The sequence below is a fragment of the Etheostoma cragini genome, chromosome 17 (genome assembly GCF_013103735.1).
Source record: "Etheostoma cragini isolate CJK2018 chromosome 17, CSU_Ecrag_1.0, whole genome shotgun sequence".
Taxonomy (NCBI): domain Eukaryota; kingdom Metazoa; phylum Chordata; class Actinopteri; order Perciformes; family Percidae; genus Etheostoma; species Etheostoma cragini.
The window spans coordinates 14,964,189-14,984,106 of NC_048423.1; the positions used below are offsets into that span (position 1 = coordinate 14,964,189).

Sequence of the window (19,918 nt, forward strand, 5' to 3'; positions counted from 1 at the left end):
TATATATATATATATATACCAACCAATTTTTATAAATAACCTATATGTAGTCAATTATTACAATGAGTTACAGGCACACTACACTGACTGCTTTGTTGTCAAAACTGCACTGTTTACCTCTGCCTTAAGTGTTTAGACAGCATAGTCGATTAAAAAAGAAAGAACACAGTGGCCACAAACCAAAGCCAGGAAGGTAGCTAAGGATTTCCATTCCGAGTAAATAAATACAGACATTGTGTAAATATTCCTTTAATGTTGTTATAGATATATAAGAGAAGTAAGTCCAGTCAGAGGGTGAAAGCATGTCAATGGTATGAACTGAAGAAGAAGTGTCTGTGATCTGACCCATTGCTCTGTGGCTCAACTTGGTTCCAGATGGGCTCTTACTTTGGCTCCTCATTGTGTGCAGTTGATCTGAACCAGGACGGCCTGTCGGACCTGCTGGTGGGGGCACCCATGCACAGCCAGCTCCGGGATGAGGGCCAGGTGACTGTGTACCTCAGCAAGGGCAATGTGAGTGGGATCCCCGGGTTAGTGGGAACATGAGAACATAACTTGCAGATGTATGTCCACACAATGTCTTCAGACGTTTCTATACTTCTTTGATTGTCTGCAGTGGCGATTTTTTAGTTTTGCCCATGTTTGATTTCTTTCTGACCATGTTTGTTATAATGATAGCAGAATAAAACAGTGGAACATTGTGAGAAGTTCTTTAACTGGCCGAGACTATAGCTTGTGTTTGTAAATTTTGTATTTAAGAGTTATTGCGAGTAAGTTGACTGTTAGGTTGTTAAATTGGTTGGATCAAAGCCAACTAACTGCAGCCATGGCCAAATAATTTTAATCTTAGAGCTGCAATAATTTCACTGCAGAAATATACTGTAGGACCTTTTTTTATTCTTCTGCCAGTTAACTATATAAACTGGTATCTTGCTTGCTTATAATGTCAGGGGGTGATGGAGGAGGAAGGTGTTTTGACTGGTGACAATGCTTTCAATGCACACTTTGGAGAATGCATCGCCGCAATCGGAGACATAGATGACGATGGATATCAAGGTCAGTACAAAGTATTATAAAAAAGACCTTAGAAACTGCCTTCTTGATTTTTAATATACACATTGTATATGTTAACAAAACAGTCTCCACTCAACGTCCGCTGACTTCCTTGTTCTGGACCTTTTACCTGTATCACATGGTCTTCCTCAGCAGATGAGGTTTACTCACTAATGAGGTTTCTAATGTTGCATTATTCTTAGCACATTTAGGACTTCTCAACCATGTTAGCTTATATATTTTATTACATAGTTATATTCTATGTATATTCTACATAGGTGTAAGCAGTAATTCAGTAACACAAACGGAGAAGTTTAATTAGACATCTGACACCTGTGGCAAGGGGTCAAAGTAAGGCACTCATTTCCATTAAAAGTCTGGGAACCACTGACATACAGGACCACACTAGAGTTGTAACACTATTTAGTATTGTAAAGTTGTATTGACCATTTTTACAACCTTGCAGACAGGGTTTCAATATGTCGTGAAACTTGATGCAACTTAAAAAACGAGTTGTCAACTAATTATTTTTTTGTAGTGATACCTTAAGAGTGCTTAAAAGTGCTTCTTATGAATCAGCTGCAATACAAAAAATCCTGCAACAAAGCTATTTCCCCTGTCAACTGGTAAGTAATAAAGTCACACAGTTTATGTTTTCCACACTCGCCCATATGCAAATGTTGGCTGGTGGAGATTCCCAGTAGGTGCAACAACTCCCTTCATTTTCACAGACCTTTTGTTGGGATAACCCTGCGGTGAAGGGGTTCTTTAGGAAATATTGCCCTCTCTCACCCTCGTGTGCACAGAGTTCTCCAGACACACAGACATACATTCACGCTGTCTGTTTTCTTGGCACTTGCATTGGCTTGGCTTTGAGGGCTCAACTTGGCGTCCGCCTCACACTCCAGGCTGAGAGCTGCTGCCCGGTTTCATCTTTGTGTGACATACGCCTCGAAGCTTGCAGCCTGGCACAAAGTGTGTGTCTGTGTGTGTGTGTGTGTGCGCAGAAAGATGGCAGCTGGGAAGCGTAACTCATCTTGCAACTCGTCACTCTCAGAGTGTCGAAAGAGCCAGACTTGCACTGACTGACATTCTATTATTTACAACCATACTGCTACTATTTAATTTGAAAGAACTACTGTAGAAACCAAACACATTTGGTTTCACTGAGAAGAAATTACTTGTTTAATTCTACCTCTACATAATGAATTTATTATTGTGCGATATTTACTAAAAGAAAGTGCTATTCATTTACCACTTCTGCTTTGGTATGCTGCACCACATGGCATGGAAGTGTTTTGGTTTATAAAAAGAAAGTTTATATATGGACCTTCTGTGGAAATGGGAAAAGGAGACATTGTTTCAGTGCTCCTGCCAGCACTTTATAGTCTTGTTTCCACTCTCTCAGAGGTTGCACACATTTTTATGGTTACTAACACTTAACACTTAATTGTCTATTAAGACTCTTAATGTAACAGCTTGTTTCCCAGTATTAATATAAGCTTTGTGCACATTCACAAACACACTACATACTCATTCATTTAAATGCCAACTTTTCACAGAAATCCTTTTTGTCCTCAATTTGCCTATTCAGATGTAGCCATAGGAGCACCAAAAGAGGATGACTATGGAGGAGCTGTATATATCTACCATGGGGATCCCACAGGAATCATCAGCAAATACTCCATGGTAAGAATATTGCCTAGTGTCACAGAACATGCCAATATCATGTAGTTTTAACATAAGCAAAAGAATATCTTAATGTGATTCCTCATCTCTGGATGTAGCTTCTGTCTGTAGCTTCACCAAGGCATGCTACATTTTGATGAAACCCATGTGTTCACCTTGTGTATCGACCTGTTGAAGTAGCTGACTAATGTGATATGAATATTATGTAACCTTAGGAATACACAGAAGACCAATGAAGCTCTGAATGAAAAGCATGCAGTTCTTCATGGGATCTCTTTTATTAGTTACTACAAAGTACTTCAATGTTTCAATCCCCTTTTTTAAGATAAAGAAAAAGAGTTAAAACTTGGAGGTGACTAACTTAGCTTAGCTTATTTTATGTTATTTTAGCATGAAGAATGGGTGAAAGTTAAAGCTAAAAAAAAATCCACCTACCAGCATCTCCAAAGCTCATTCATTAACACAATTTATTTTGTTTATTTAATCCTTACAAAAACTTCAGCTATGAAAAAACAAAGGCAGAGCAAGAACAAATTGTACAATGTGCTCTATTTTTCATGATGGCTCACATGGGTTATGTAAAGGCTGGTATCATGTGTTACAGAAACTGTCTGGGCGCAGTATAAACCCTGGTCTGCAGATGTTTGGCCAGTCAATCTCAGGCAATGTGGACATGGATGGCAATGGATACGCAGGTACGGTCATACCAAACTAAATAAAGGCGTAACCACACCAGGAACATAACATGGAAAAAAATCAAGATTATGAGATATTTGGTTTTTGACTCTTATTCTGTTGCACAACAGTGCAAAGACTCGTGATAGAAGCATTTTGTTTACTGCATTCCACAGCTGACACACACACACACAGATATTTAGACGTAGCCAGCATGGCAGTTGAAGACCTCTGTGCATTGTTTTGGATTTGCAGGTCTAATGTTGTCAGCACATTTTAATTTAATTAATCCATCATTCATGTCTTCTTTATGGCTTTCCAAATCAATCATGTGTATGTTTTTGTTGCAGATATCACTATTGGAGCTTTCATGTCAGATGGTGTGGTGCTGCTGAGGTAAGCAACCGGATCGTTCTCTATGCCACTGCACTATTTCGTTTGTTCTACTTCTGAGTCGTGTTAATGTCCAGTCTCTCCCACACTGTGTTCCTGTGTCGGTTGATGTGGTTGTAGGACCCGGCCTGTCATTACCGTGGATGTCTCCATCTTCCTGCCCGTCTCCATCAACATCTCTGTGCCACAGTGCCACGAGGGTCACCATAACCTAAATTGCTTCAACGTCACTGTGTGCATGCTCTTCAGGGGGAGACAGCTGCCTGGACACATTGGTGAGGACAAATCCTGACAAGAGAAACTTAACAAAAGTTGTCAGTCCACTCTGTAAGGGACACTAAACTACCTGTGACTGATTTTACATGTACAGATCGCTGCAGCAAAAACATATTTCCCCAATACCAAAGAGTAAGCTAGTAGAGAATAGAATTAATAAAACATGCCGACCCCTGAGTTGCTGTACTGTATACTTGAAACATATTTCAGTTTTTGTGGTTTAAAGGAATTGTCTGATATATTGGGAAATTTGCTTATTTGCTTTCTTGAGTTACAATTGATTACTCATGTCTGTGTGCCAAGTGTGTAGCTGGAACCAGGAGGCGATTAGCTTAGCTTAGCATAAAGTCTTGAAGCAGTGGGAAACAGTTAGCCTGGCTCTCTCGAAAGTAAAAACATATTTTGCCAGTGACTTGAGTCTTGACGTTGCAGTACATTTTGTAAATGAATGTCAAAAGCCATAAATCTCAGTCGTCATGTGTCACTGGTGTTGATCATATAGAGTATATTTTGGTAATTTTGTGTTGAGAAGTACTGAAATTCATACTTCTTGAACTTTTGATGATCATTTAAATGGAGGAATTTTGTAAACATAACATCTCATGCTGAGCAACTATCCCCATGCTTGGAGACGGCCGGTGTGGTTAGCCTTTGGCCTGCGTTTGGCTGATGGTTTACCCTTCAGCCTTTGCTAACTGGCTCTTGGGTGCGGTGCCTGTTGAGTGCTGAGGTGCAGTCCTGTTCCAGTGTTAGGGTGTGGTCATTCATGGCCACCCCAAGGGAACAGGAACCCTGTCCTTACCTAATGACTATGTCCTGGCTCACAGCAATAAAGCCTCTCTGTTTAGCTGTCTGGCTAACACCATGGAAAGTGTAGCACTATGTGTTTGGTGACTCCCTTAATGAAACCTTCCTTTGCCTCCTCTGGAGTGAGCTCATGGCGTTTCCTCAGTTGGACGGAGGAAACAGTAGGCTTTGGTCTGACTGGGGTGTTTGCCACCCTTCCCACTGTTTTACCAGGCTGACACCCTCGTTAAGCAATTACAACAGACTGAGACTGAGTCATTCAAAGGAATGGATTTTAAATGGCCAAATGCCCAAATATGGTTTTCCCGGAAATATTGGTAAAGTTTGCTTCATGATTTCTTAATTCAAAAAGAAGATTTGAAGTTGTTCTGTGTCCCAATGTTACTAAGGTCAGGGGTGGAACCAGTTGGAATGTTGTTATTGAAATGTTGTCATTTACAGTAATACCAGTTCAGCCCCTGCAGCTGGAAGCAACTTCCTTTTTTTGTTAATGCTTCTTAATTGTAAAATATCAATATTTACTTAGCTAACGTCTTTGCTCGCTTGTGGATGAAAGATGTGGAAAACATCTGATTGAAATTCTTAGATTCACAGTAGCAGACCCACACAGGCAAATGACCGTACTGAAATTAGCACTGTGTTCATTACACATAATGGAATAGAGGGCTCTTAACGTTAATGTAAAGTGATATCAGATGTTTTGAGTAAGAATTGTCAAAGATGTACAGTACCTCCTGACTTTATTTGACTGCAATAAGTGATAAATAATTTGTACTCATGTTTTAATGGCAATTAACAGAAAAACAAGCCCTGCATACTTGTAGTATTTCTCAAGATTTGTTTTAAGATAATCTCAAATAACTCAAAGAACCATCACCGTCAGTTGAGGTTACGAGTAACAGTGTTTCTGCCTCTTCTCAGAGTTGCTGTATAACTTGACAGCTGATGTGGATAAGCGACAGAAGAGCCAGCCTTCCCGGGTCTACTTCACTCAAAGTGGATCTCAGATCAGCCAGATGAGCCGGCAGCTCTTCTTGGAAATCAACAGGGAGCAGTGCCAGCGCTACACTGCCTACGTTAAGGTAAAGTTGGATTTTCTGGTCTTATTTAGCGCTGGCTGTGTTGGTGTTGGGTTGTCCATGTGCTGTTCATGTCCTCAGCTGATCTCTCGGCTGCTTTCACAAAACCTTGAGCGCTCTCGCTCGTTATTTGCACATGTCTGTTTGTCTTTCTTATCTGTTCATGTGGTTTTTAGTTGGAGCATCAAAGTCAGTACATTCCCAGCTAAAATGTTTAGACAGATTAAAACAAGAGGAAATTAAAATGTCAATATACTGTAAATGAAAGGAAAATGAGATACTCTATCTCATGGTGGTGTAAGAGCAGTGGCTCCGGCAGCTTAAGGCTATGGATCAACAGGCATCTGCTTGGCAGCTCTTTGTATCACCCTGCTGGGTTAGGTTAAAGGTAACAAGCAGGCCCTTGATGGTTCGTGTGTGTCTGCAGAAACTGACAGAAACAAGAAACAGAGTCCCCTTTGTCATCACATAGTTCCTCTGTTGTATTACTCTGTCATTTAGCTGTGTAGACTCAGAGAGGGTCCCCGTCCTGAGGGCAACTTCCATGTTTCCCCTTCTCTAATGCGGAGGCCCACTGCAGGCCTGTAAATTTCACTGGCATTCTTAACTGCACTCTCCAGGCACTTTCACCATGGGAGGCTGAGCTGCTGACGGAGGGGGGCTGTCATTACCACGCCTGCCTCTCTTCCTTCAACCATTCAGACTGTAATAAGTGTATTTCACAGAGCAGTTGCAGCAACAGTCTCTTTTTTATTCATCCCAAAATACACATCACAGTTATCAAGGTTTATACAGGGATGTCTGGTATGTGTTGATCCAGTCTCTTCAGTAAACCTGGATAGAAGGAATTTTGAATTTAATTTTCTCTTCTGTGCGTCTAAGTTTCAACACACAGAACATTAACAGCAGGGTAAGTCATGGGAAGGAGTGTTCCTGCCTACAGTAAATTGGACATTTCAACACTTGAACCAAACATCTTCAGGTTTGTGGGTGGGTAGGTGAATTATCACTCAGTCGTAGCTGCCACGTATCTGTGCCATCTCTCTAGCTGCCAGGTAAACACACTTATACTTTTAAGTGTAATCCATCAGGCCACACGTTAATTCAGGGGCGAGCCGTATTTTGTTCTTAACAGCACTAACGTTGCGGAATGAAATAACACTTTGATGTTGTTGAAGAGGTAGTTCTTTTTGGGGATTTTGTGAAACATTGTTATGGATGTACGAGGGGTCATGTGCCAAACCTTTTTCTTGGCTGGGCACAGTAACTTCTGAAGTCTGCAACATGTCTTTTTTAATTTTAGTTTTTGTACTGTTTAAGCAAACAAGGTGTAATGTTTGCTTTAGTGGCATTTAAAGGTGCTAGGGATTTCTTTTTACATTTCCAAACAAAACCGGACTAGTTGTTTACAGTCTTTACTGTACGCTAAGCTACGTTTATTGTCTCCTGGCTCCATCTTGTTAAAGGATACGAGAATGGTATCAACCTTCTCCAGTGAAAAAGTAAATTGTGAAATGTCTTTTCGAAAATATTAAACTATTACTTTAACACTCAGTAAATATTTCAGTTTACAGATGACGCAGATAACATTAGATATTTTGTCTGTAGGGGGATTTGGATTGGCTTGACTGAGGTGTGAAGTGTAGCATGATTACCACTCTTGCTGTGTGGATTATTATTTTTTCTTGATATGTGGCCACAAATTCCACCTGCTCACCAGCTAAAAGAAGAGGTGAGATTCCCAGAATTTGCAAAAGCTGAAAAGCCACACAGGACGGTAAAGGTGTGGTGCCCAAATTACAACTTCACTAAACTGTTTACAGGCTTAATTACCTTAGATAAGTATGAAGAGTAAAGCAGAAAATGATTATGTCCTAGCATGAAAACCGTCTGCTATGAGTCTTCATCATCATACGGTACGTGTTTGTACTATAAGATCTGAACGATCACCATAATCAGAGGTGATCTGGCTCCGAGATGGGTCTAGTCTGCCTGACCAATTGCATCATTTATCTTCCTGATGTCTCTGCCTACATGAGCCATCCCATTCCCCAGAAGAGGTATGCTAATGGAAACCAGCTGGTTGCCCGACAGCATCCTGAAGGGTGGGGTGGATTGTGCACCCCTGCCCCACCCTTCTCTTAGCTAAGACAAACAGTTGAAAACACAGGACTAAGGCTGGCATAAAAGCAGGGTGCTGGGCTGCTGTTGTGTCAACTGGAGCTGCATGCTGGCGCTGCTGATGGAAAACCCTCAAGTCAGGGTTGATTGCTCAAGCCCTGATGCATGAGGGCCGATGGAAGCAGGCCTTGAGCTATTCTGAGCCACTCTCACGTAACTGCACTGACCATCTGTTGACCCCATTTGTTGACTTTATAAATTATATAAATACTTTTAAAGCACCTCAGTTAACAGCAGAACTTAATTAAGCACTGTTAGAGTTGTGTTTGTTCTACATTATGCACTGTATATGCAGCAACAGGACTGGAACAGACATGCTCAATTTTCACCATCTGAAATCATGTAAAAAGCCGGACCGGCCACTTAGTAAATCATTAATGTTGAGAACAAGATCATAACTGGAGTTATTCAGATAGCACAGAGCAGAGATGCTATTAGTTCAAACTCTAACTTTTGTTCAAGGGTAATTCCTCCTGAAATTAGGCAAGTCTTTTGTGTTGATCATTTTAAACCTGTTTTCATTGGCACTGACAAACAGCACCCTAGCCCTCCAGATGGTCTTTGTTTTGTTTTGTTTAAGCTAAATAAAGCCCATGCAGGCTTTTACTTGAGTTGTACCTCACATATAAGAAGGAAAAACAGTTCCTTACAGTGATGACTGCTGAAGGATTAGGGCTCAGATGACCAGAAGTGATGTGTGCGTGAGATGGCAATGAGTTATTTCCAAAGAAAACCACCAATTTTGAGCAGAAAGTCTTCAGTTTGATGTGTTGCATTAAGTAATTTTTTGTAAATCCCTCTCACGGCATGTTATCTTTCTGTGGTATGGTAGTGTCTCAAGTTATAGTGAAAGGTTTTGAGTAGTATTCATGTGCAACTGGACACCTTGGCATTTAAAATGTATTATTGTAAATCAATGACAGAAATCTGGAGCTGTGCAAATCCATGCTTTGAGCTAAATGCTATCACACTGCTAACATTTGCTAGTTAGCACAAAACTCAAAGTACAGTTGATGCTGATGGGAAATTATTTTATTCCCACAATACCTGCAAAACTTACTAAATTCAATTTGATAGGTTTTGCAGGTATTTGAACAAATTAAAATTTGACCTAATGATGGTGCAAGAGGAAAGGTTAAAATATCACCGAAGTCAGTTTGATTGATCCTAGGATAGGGACACGGATGTCTCTACCAAGCATCACGGCAATCCATCCAATAGTTGAGGAGACGTTTTACTCGGAAACCAAAAATGTGGCTCTAGAGTCAAGTGATCACCATAGTCATTAGTGAACATCATCTGGGAACCATGAATGTTCTGAATGAAATTTCACAGCAATTTATCCAATATTTGTTGATATATTTTGGTCTGGACCAAAGTAGTGGATTGAGTGATTGATATTGCCATCCATAATGGCTGCTCACCAGCTAGAAGAAGAGGTGAGATTCCCAGATTCTGCAAAAGCTAAAAAGCCACACAGGACGGTAAAGGTGTGGTGCCCAAATTACAATTTCCATGGCTGAAAAATTCAAATTAAATGACAAAATTGTATGTCTGTGTGCCTACCCCGTATATGTTAAGTGAAGGAGATCAGTGTTCATAGATTTAAAGTGCAACAGGTGTAATGTCAACATTACTTTGTGACATACTGTCTTACTACACACTATAAAGCATTTATTAATCATTGTGTGAAGATTGTGGTTTGCAGGATGCCATATACTGCTCCCTTGATGTGCGTTTCTAGTCTTAGCAAACACATTTGAACTATTCCTTTGTTAGATGTTCTGCACTTCTTCCATGATGACATCTCATGGAATGTTTACATCTTTGCCATTTTATCCATCGTCATATACATGTTTTACTCCAGTAGTCCCATGACAGCGCAGTGCATGCGAGCCTTGAAATAATGCCAACAGCCAATTCCATTGGTGGTCATGAGTGGTATTGTGTAGCTCTGTAGAAGCATCACAGTCTCCAAGGAAGAGCTAAAATAGGCATTTAAAGCCCTGCCTGTAACAGTTGTCTGTTCAATTTAGCTCGTAAAGTATCCTGCTCACTTTCCCCCCTGCTTTCCTCTGGCCTATATTCCACTGAGTACTGTCTGTGCCCTTTATCTCATGTCCCCCTAACATTTGCTCTGCACCACCGGAGTATTTAAAGGTCCACCAAACTTTATTCTGATGACTGCTGCTATTAGTGAGGCATCTGCAGGATGAACATCTATCTGTCAAAGCTAAAAGCACTGAGGCAGTCTCTTTTGACTGAATGTTGGAGTTGAGCAATACAGTGCATGAGATTTTCAGACTGATGGTGGTCTATGAAGCTACAGAAGGAACCTGGTTCTCTCTGCAAATTTAATTCAAAGGACCTAATGTTTTAACCTTCCCGTGTGTCTGCTTGTTAGCATCATATTGCAACTCATTCATATTTCATTTGGTTAAATTAAGTGGACAGATCCATCATTTACATGCTGTTTTTGTTAGAAAACAAAGCCAAGAATACAACAACCAACATAAACTGCAGTTAGTCTTTGTCTGTGTTTGTGTCCTGGTGTGTCTTATCAGGTTGATTTATGTAGTGTTAGCTCTACTTGTATGCAGTTATATTATAACAAGCTGCCTTTATCCACAAATTGACTTTTGAAATTTGGCTCTAGCAAATGGAAGTCAAAATAGGTACTAGTAGAACTGAATTGGTTGTTGTTTTTGTTGTTGATTAACCAGTTGCAGCTTCTCATTTGTTTTTTCTATCTTTCTATTCTTTCTGTTCACTGTTTTCTATGATAGTGAACATAATACCATGGGGTTTAGGACTGTTGGTTAGTGAAAACAAGTGATTTGAATATGTCAACATTATTGTGATCATTATTTTTACAATTTGCTGACATTTTGTAAATCAATAATGATTAATGTATATATTTACTTTACCTTAATGGATGTAGTGGCAGACAGTCCCACAAAAGTAACTGACAGACTACTACACTTTTCTGCGATTGACAACTTACTGACAATATTTTAACTGCGTAATGCAGTGAAATCCACTCACCTGTTCCTCCAAAGAAGTCAAAATCATTTAGGCTTACTGCTTGACCTAAGTGTGATCTCCATAGGCAAACAGGAAACCCCGGAGAATAAAGCAAAACAGAAGCTCCTGTCGCTGTTTCCCAATGAACCTTCAGTAGGACAAAGTCCCTCAATACTATCTGGCACATGGAAACCCAGAGCAGGGCCGCTGCCACACTGCCTGCTTTGTTTGCCTCTTTACAGTTCAATAGAAATGTGTGATTCCCTTGATGCTGTTTCCCCGGTTTCATTTACCTCAGGCCAAGAGTGCTGATACAATGAAAGTATATAGCAGGAAGGTAATCACATCCAGCTGTCTTCTATTACACATGGCAGCGCGTCTATTTATAAAGAACATAATGGTAAAAACTGCTTTAATAAAATCGAGTGGAAAATGTCATAGACACTGTCAATAAGTCCAGCGGAATTATCCCATAGTCGTAGTTTGTATTAGTGTTAACACAATTTACTGGATACCAAAGAAGAGGTTAATTTTAGCTCAGGGTAATATTTTGGTCAGGATTTCCCTACATGGTCGTGCCAGAGTGAACATTAAACAGTTCTTCTCCAGGCTTGTTTTGGGAGTGCACAGCCAACAGACATTTGTTACAGTGAAACAAGTCAAGTTTCTCATGACGTTCCTCTCATGCATGTGCATTGAAGATGTAAGTGAGGTATATTTTTTGGTATGTCTGCTCATTAGACCTGCTCTGTGCTGTTGCCATGGTAAATCCATGGTTGTTACTCATGTCAAGATCGACCGAAGGTTGGGCAGATTTGATGATTTGTTGATTTTGGCAGCAAAGCATGCTGGGTAAAATGTTTCCGTAGACTTTTGGCTGGGTTACTGCCACATGATGCCCATGCAGGGCGATGTAATGGGTGGCCAAGTCTGACCACAATGAAAGAGTTTCTCTTGCCATGTTTCCCAACTTCCACTGCAGAGGAAGCATGTATGTTCATGGCAGTTCTCTGTGTGTGTGTGTGTGTGTGTGTGTGTGTGTGTGTGTGTGTGTGTGTGTGTGTGTGTTGGATCAGAATGTCATGATGGGGTCTTTGCCAGAGCATAAGACAAAAGCCTGTGATTACTTCATCACTTGGCATAATAGCCACAGCACTTCCTTAACAACCTAGCGGCAACCTCGTTATCATTTCCGGCTACTTGACCCATTTGTTAATATTAGTGTATATTCCTGACGTGGTGGCGTCAACATCAAATTCTGCTTCCCTTGTAAACAGGCAAAACCACCACAAGGGAAGTGGAACAAATATATACACAAGAAGATTTGTTTATGTCCGGTGGAGACTGTAACTTGTTCTCATCAGGTGTATTTGACAGATGTATTGGCGTGCTGCAGTTTTTTTATCAAGGCTGTCTAAAAACAATGGCTCCAACAATAACAGTGAAGTAAAAGTGCCCCAGAGTTTGTGCACAGTGACGAAATGAGCTGCAGGAAGCATCTGGAGACCTCCTCTATAACCAGGATGGAACAGACTCAAACACACACTCACAAACAGACAGAACTCCATTTTTTAAACTACATAAGCTACTCCTCCCTAATGCTATCTCATCTATCAGAGAATTGTTTTCTCCTCAGATTAAAATAGCATTTTTTTTGCTTTTAAAAAAAGCATGCAATTACAGTTTGGTCCTGTTTAAACTGTTAAGACATGATGCAAAAATCAGCAACTGTGAAATGGATTTCTCATTCTTTTTTCTTAATTAATTGTGTAAGAGTGAAGATAACAAGCTTCCTGTTTATGCATAAAGAAGGTTTATCAGGATGTTGAGGGGAGTTAATCTCTCGAAGAGAGGAAGTCTTCAGATGCTTGTTGTTGTTTCTAAATAGCAACAACATTCCCAAGTAGTACTCTAATGCTTTCAGTTAAATTAGTTCATGAATTAAACTCAATAAAACACTGTCTGAAATCACTCCCAATTTGCTACTTGATGCACTATTTTTACCCTGTGCCATTTTTTGTTTAAACAAGGGAGTGATTTTAACACAGCTATTAAATGAAATGTCTAAAAGCATTAATCTCCTTTTTCTTCTTATTAGTAATATTAATATTATTCATTATAATGTATTGTAGTCTTACGTGCCTAAAGCCACCTTGTTTCCATTTGATTCCCAGTTCTCAAGACCCCAATCTGCTTCCTTAAAAGGAAGAAGATTGCTTCTTTTTTCAGCGCTAGTTTTGTTTTGCTTTTTAGGAGAGCCGTGCATGTGTCCTTGTAGTGACTCCATACCTGTCAGTCGGGTTACAATAGAGATCTGCAAGGGGTTAAAGGTATTTAGACATGATGATCACGGTAGCCCCGGGTTGGGAATTTGTGGAACGGGGAGGTTATAATGCAGAACCTGTTAGACTAATTTGCCATCAGTTCTGCTCCTGTTGAGCTCAACTTTTACTGCTTGAGGGCCATTTTAAGAGAAAAAAGCCTTGTTATGTTCACAAATGAGATAATAGTAATGATGCTGAAAATAGCAGAAAAATAAATAATGTGTTGAGAACAGCACAATGTGGGAGTTGAGTAAGGAGGAGATATGAGGGAACACATCTGTTTATTTATAGGTGGCTGGCTGGATTTCAGATCCAGATATTACACTAATTCAGCTATTGTTAGCATTGGCGCTAAATCAAGTTTTTGTTGATGGAATGTAGTAAAAATAACACGCTGATACATTCGGTATGTTTAAGCAGTAAACTTGTTCCATCTGCCAATTTCCACCGGGAGAAGTGAGGCACCTTTCTCCCCTCCTTTATAAATCCCAGCTGTGGCTTTAACTGTCCAAGGGTCAAATGTTGAATGCCTTCTTCATGATGCATGCAAGACCATAAAGGTTTCCTGTAATTTGTGTTTACGTGAACGTTGTTTTTAAAAGCAATAAATTCCGTACAGTTGGATTCTCTAAGACGTAAGAGATGGATATCTCCTTATCTGCACCCTTGGGATCTTTAGTGAGGGGAGTAATGTTACTGAAAGTCTGAAGCAAAGAGGTGTGCGCTTTTGTTTGTGTGTTTCAGAAGAAAAGTTGACCTGTTAGACGAAAGGATTTTAATTAGCATGTACTGATTCTTCATCTGCAAGTGGGTGTCCCTGTGTGCATGCAGCTTTAGGAGCAACATTTATTTATTGGTGTTTATTGGTGATGCAGCCTCATGCATGACAGTGCAGATGGTACATGTTTCCTGTCAGGGGGAAATACATGTTTTCTCATGGGAGATATTACAGTACAACACCCTGCCATATCCAGCAGCACACAGTCTTGCGTAAGGTTAGGATTTTGTTTATTTATGTTTTCACTGACAAAAACCAGCCCAGAAGTGTACTAAGGATTCAGTGTTCTGTTTTTCTTTTTTTAAATGAACAGATGATTGGATATTTCTTTTCTATTTCTTTCAATATATTTTGTGGTTGGTGAAGCTGTAAGATGTGAAAAGGCACTCCTGTCATTCTCTTCATCTTGTCGGAGTGCCATAGTGACCAGTGAAATGTCAGTCAGATGGAGTTTCAACTTCTTTGTGCAAAGGTTCATCCACACCACCGTATTCTGAATGGACTATTTACTTATAATTCACATGAGTGTAAAACCTTGTAAAATCATGCATTTGTTTTTCTTTCTTACTAGAGTATTTCTTAAAGGTCCCATGACATGGTGCTCTTTGGATGCTTTTATATAGACCTTAGTGGTCCCCTAATACCATATCTGAAGTCTCTTTTCCCAAATTCAGCCTTCGTGCAGAATTACAGCCACTAGAGCCAGTCCCACAATGAGCTTACCTTAGTATGTGCCATTTCTGAGTCTGTAGCTTTTGAGGAGAAGAAGGGGGGGGCAAGGTGGAGGCTGGTGGTGTTGCCTTGACAAACTGCCACTTTGCTCGTTTGAAAGCCATGATTTCTCTCGCTCATGGGTAGGCCAAATTCTCTGGGTGGGCAAAGCAGAGAAAGGGGAGGTAACCTTGATCCTTATGACGTCATAAGGGGCAAGGTTTTTCAGATTGGTTCAAGCTTTCATTGTCTCAAAGGCAGAGCAGGATACCCACGGCTCGGTTTACACCTATCACCATTTCTAGCCCCTGGGGGACCATAAACAGGCTGGAGGAACTCATATTAGTGTTAAAAAACCGTTACCTTTAAACAAAGCTATCCCCAGAGAGGCTCTCAGTAATAATATTAACATATTTGCTTTTGTACAGCACACAATCTATGATGGAAACCCTGCTGTTCCCTCTTTTGAAACACCTTGGCAGTCTGATTTGTTTCTGGGCACAGTGTGTTTTGATGCACAGGTTGTGGAGTTGATGATTTATCAGATTGTTGCTTAAAGCTGGATAGACATCTGAGGATCACTCCCCCTACTATTAACATCAGACAGACTGAAATATTTTGCAAGGTTGGCGTAAACAAGGCTCATGTTGAACCTGAACAGTTTTCAAAGGCATACCGCACACATTTGGTATGACTGGTAGTCTGGCCTTTATTCGATTACTCAGAATAATTTGGATTTGGACAGGCGGCAGGTATTAAAATCCAAGTGCATTTTTTGTTGACGCTTTCCTTCTTTTGCTAGAAGGGTAATTAGGAACATGGTTAGTTTAACTGATTTATGTCATTGTTTCAGAGAGGACATCTTCCTTAAAATAGTTATAATCAATATCATTTTTTAATAACACTGTATCAAAAAGGCTGTCTACTGTTTTGGGTCACTCTCACTGCTCCCATAGCTTCATTTTTGGCCCAGCAGGCGGCTGTTTTCAGTGGAAAAGCTTTAAAACCCCACTGTAACCCACTACCTGCTCCACACCAAGCAGCAACCAGCACAGCGGTCCGTGATGGTAGTAGTTAGCAGCTAAAGAGCCAGATATTTCCTTCAGGAGTTGGGAGAGACCCAATCAGAGCTCAAAGATAGTAAATGTTGGACTTGTATTCATCAAGTGGCCAGAAACACGACTCCAAATGAGGATAGTACTGCTCCTGAACTGCTGGATGTGTAAAATAAGTAACTGTTTGCTAAAACTTTTACAGCCTGCAATTTTAGTGTTTTGGTTCACTCTCACTAGCCGCATTGGTGTCCTTTTTAGCAGCAGCAGGCAGCTGTTGTCAGTGAAAAAGCTAATAAACCAAATAAACGCCACATGCCCACCAAACAGCACAGCATTTAGCAGGTAAACCGACAGATTTTTCCCTAAGGGGACCAAATCAGAGTAATAGGAAAACAATATTGGACTTGGATGGCCAGAAACACGACTCCAAATGAATGCTGCTCCCTCTCTGCTGGATGTGTCAATAAGCAAATATCTTCTAGCACAATATAACCTTTATTAGGTGATAATGTGTTAGTTTTGGGTTTACAGCTGCACCCAAATATCCAAAATACAGGCTGGGAACATGACAAAAAGACATGTATAACTACTTAAAAAATTAAAGGCAGAAAAACACCATTTGAAATGAGGAGCCACGGAAGGCACACTAGTGGATGCAGGAACTGAACAATCAAGGCACAGTTCAAGAAAGCAACGACAGGAAAAGCACATATAGACAGTAAAAAATGACCAGGTTTGGAGGCAGACGCTCCCATTCTGACTCAGAGGTCCTTGACAATGTCCTCAAAGGAAGTTATTCAAATCTTTTGAAAAAAAAGATCCCATCACTCAGATAAGAGTAAGAGTGGGTCAAACCAAAAATAGCTCTTTTAAATAGGAGTGTGAGCCATGGAATTTGTTAATAGATGTGTGACCTTTTCTGGTTTAAGAAGAAAGATTGCAGTCAAATTTTGTCAGTTTTAAGAAGTTATGTTATCAAAGAAGGTTCTGTACACACTCTGAGCCTTCTACCATGACATGAAAGATTTATGAGCACAGGGATCGTTTTCACAGACAAAGTGAAGCTGCTCATACTCGACAGCTCCAAAAAGGTTTCTAGCTAAAACAATTGGACGACACTCTTTTCTACTCCTACACAATTTGTTGTTCTAGGCTTCTCAACATCTGCTAGCCTATTCTGAGCCGAGCAGCTGCTGTAGTTTGACCTGCAGTCAATCTGGCAGAAAGTAGCACTCTAAAAACTTTAGTAATGCTTTCACTTCTCAGCTTTTGTCAAGGACAAGCTGAGATAAGATGCCTAAGTGCATGTCCCCATATGCTGCAGACATTACTGTAAATACATTCAATTTCAAGTCGTCTCCTTGTGTCTCAGTACACACATGTAACCCCAACCTTTGACAGGCTGATTCCATTCATCACTTAACTAAAAAGCTTTTATCCATTTAAACCAAGATTCCCTGGCGTTTAGCCCTTTAATGAAATGGCCTCAAACTGCAAGTCCCCCAAACGTCCAGTGTCCTAAAAAGGAGTGCTGTATGTACCTTCCTCCTACAACTTAATAAAGACTTCCCAGGACCAGGCTTAAGCCACATGCTTTTGAGGGAATGGTTTGGCTGAGAGAGGAGCCCTTGTGTGTTTCTGCCAAGCAGTTTAAACTGAGGATCAGAGCCTTTCGCAGCCTGACGTCATTCTCCCCTCACCCGCCATGGTGGAGCTGCTCTGTGAGCACGAAGGGGCAGCTTGCCATCTTGTTGATGATTAACATCAGATTAACATGTGATAATCAGAGTTTGCAACACTTGAGTATAACTACAATATAACTTGGTTAGAGTTCAGGGTGGAATCTATAAAATGTGTTCAACTAAGTCAGATTAATTCATACAGTAGCTTGTGTTTATGCTAGAAGCATGGATGTGTGGGAAAGTCATACGGGCAGCTGAGAGGGGAATGAAGGGGAAAGAATGGATGGTAAGGTGGGAGTTATGCTCTGCCATACCAAATAAATGGGTCCTGAGTGTGAACATAAACACTGACATATTACATTGGCAGAAACCATGTTCCACAGAGAGGGGGTGTTGTAGATGAAGATTTGAATCTCAGTTGTTTTCTTTCAAAACATATGAAGTGGCAAGCTGTCCTCCATCCTGTGGGTTAACTATATGAATATGCATACAGGAACGAAGACTTTGTATCAAGTGTGTCATAAAAGATTACAACTGCTGTAACATTTAGATTTTTGGTCCGATAGTTGGGAATTTACATGTTCCAAAATGTGGTGGGAACTGCTGGAAAACAGTTGCAGTTACAGACAATTGCCTTCTGAGTTTGCTGGCATCTCTGCAGTATGACTGGAACTATTAATAAGTAATTTTGTCCATGGGATGATGAGAGGGTTTGGACCATTTTTATGTGACCGTGCAGGAAATGTACCTTTTTTTCTGACATTTTATTGTAAATTGGTAGAATTTGGTTTAAAGAAAAAAAAGAAATCCTTTTATCACGCTTAAAGCCACTATGTTTAAGATTTGAAACCACCCCAATAGTAGAATCAAAACATAATTTCATTTTTCTTCAAACTAAAACTACCTAAAACAATCAGACTAAATGAGTAATCTATCCATCTTGCTGATGTCATTTACAGTCGACATGGGCATGAGGAGCAGTTCACAGTTCTGACAATTTTTAAAGAAATATGCAAATTTTGTGTCTTATTCCTGTATGTCCACTAACATTAACCTCCAAAGCTGCATCCATCTCATTCACGCTTCTCACCGTTCTTCTGTTGATACTTCTTCATGGGTGGAAATAGGTTACAAGCTTGCTATGTATGAAGATGACATACACATTGTACACAATGCACAATGCTCCAATTGGTGGGTTGTTTCTCCAAATATAAATAGCCAATGAAAACAACACCAGACCTGAACAGTATGTTGTAAGACATTCAGAGGTCTAGAACCATGCAAATAAGATGCTATAATCACAAGCTCTAGAATTCAAACATTATAACATATTTCCTGGCTGTAAAGTGAGACTGTGACTACATGTGTTAATAATAGGAAATTGGCATATTTAGTTTTCTCTTAAGATTTTCTTGACTGTTGACTTAAAGATGGCATTAGGAGATACCTACCAAATTGCAAATAGAATAGGACCCACAGCAGGACACAATATGCATTTCTCCATTAAGGTGTATTTATGTCTTGTTTTGATAGTGATAAAGACTTATAAGGTCAGCATATAAACTCAACAATGTCTAAAGGGGGCGGCTGTGGCTAAGGGGGCGGCTGTGGCTCAGTGGTAGAGCGGTTGCCTGCCAATCGGAAGGTTGGTGGTTCGATCCCCGCCCCTGCAGTCATTGTCGAAGTGTCCTTGGGCAAGACACTGAACCCCGAGTTGCCCCCGGTGCTGCGCATCGGAGTGTGAATGTGTGTGAATGTTTATCTGATGAGCAGGTGGCACCTTGTACGGCAGCCCCGGCCACAGTGTATGAATGTGTGTGAATGGTGAATGTTCCCTGTAGATGTAAAAGCGCTTTGAGCAGTTGTTAAGACTGGAAAAGCGCTATATAAATACAGCACATTTACATTTACATTTACATAAAGGTTGCTAACATTAGCTGTCACCACCATAAGCTACTGGTCATACCAGAACAGGTGAGCCTGTAGTAGCAAAGCTCCTGACTACACTTATAATGTGAGCTTGCTGTGAGTAAGCAGTCTGTGGGCCTTTGTTCAAGAAGAAAGTGATCCTGTATGTGCACAATTATAGATGTTAGATTAAAAAAAGAAGCGGAAATCCCTCCATGGCACACACGATTATTGGAATGATTATGCCTATTTACTTGTGCATAAAAGTCACTCTTAAAGCATG

The 19,918-nt window shown here is 40.3% G+C and overlaps 1 protein-coding gene across 1 annotated transcript in view; it reads left to right on the forward strand.

Annotated features, from left to right (window-relative positions):
* Positions 1 to 19,918, forward strand: part of itga9 (integrin, alpha 9) — a 48,098-nt gene that overhangs the window by 9,323 nt on the left and 18,857 nt on the right. The window contains exons 9-15 of the mRNA XM_034898362.1: positions 376 to 513; positions 951 to 1,056; positions 2,648 to 2,742; positions 3,347 to 3,437; positions 3,768 to 3,813; positions 3,931 to 4,085; positions 5,815 to 5,975. Of these exons, the coding sequence (XP_034754253.1) occupies positions 376 to 513; positions 951 to 1,056; positions 2,648 to 2,742; positions 3,347 to 3,437; positions 3,768 to 3,813; positions 3,931 to 4,085; positions 5,815 to 5,975 (792 nt within the window). The remainder of the gene's footprint in view (positions 1 to 375; positions 514 to 950; positions 1,057 to 2,647; positions 2,743 to 3,346; positions 3,438 to 3,767; positions 3,814 to 3,930; positions 4,086 to 5,814; positions 5,976 to 19,918) is intronic.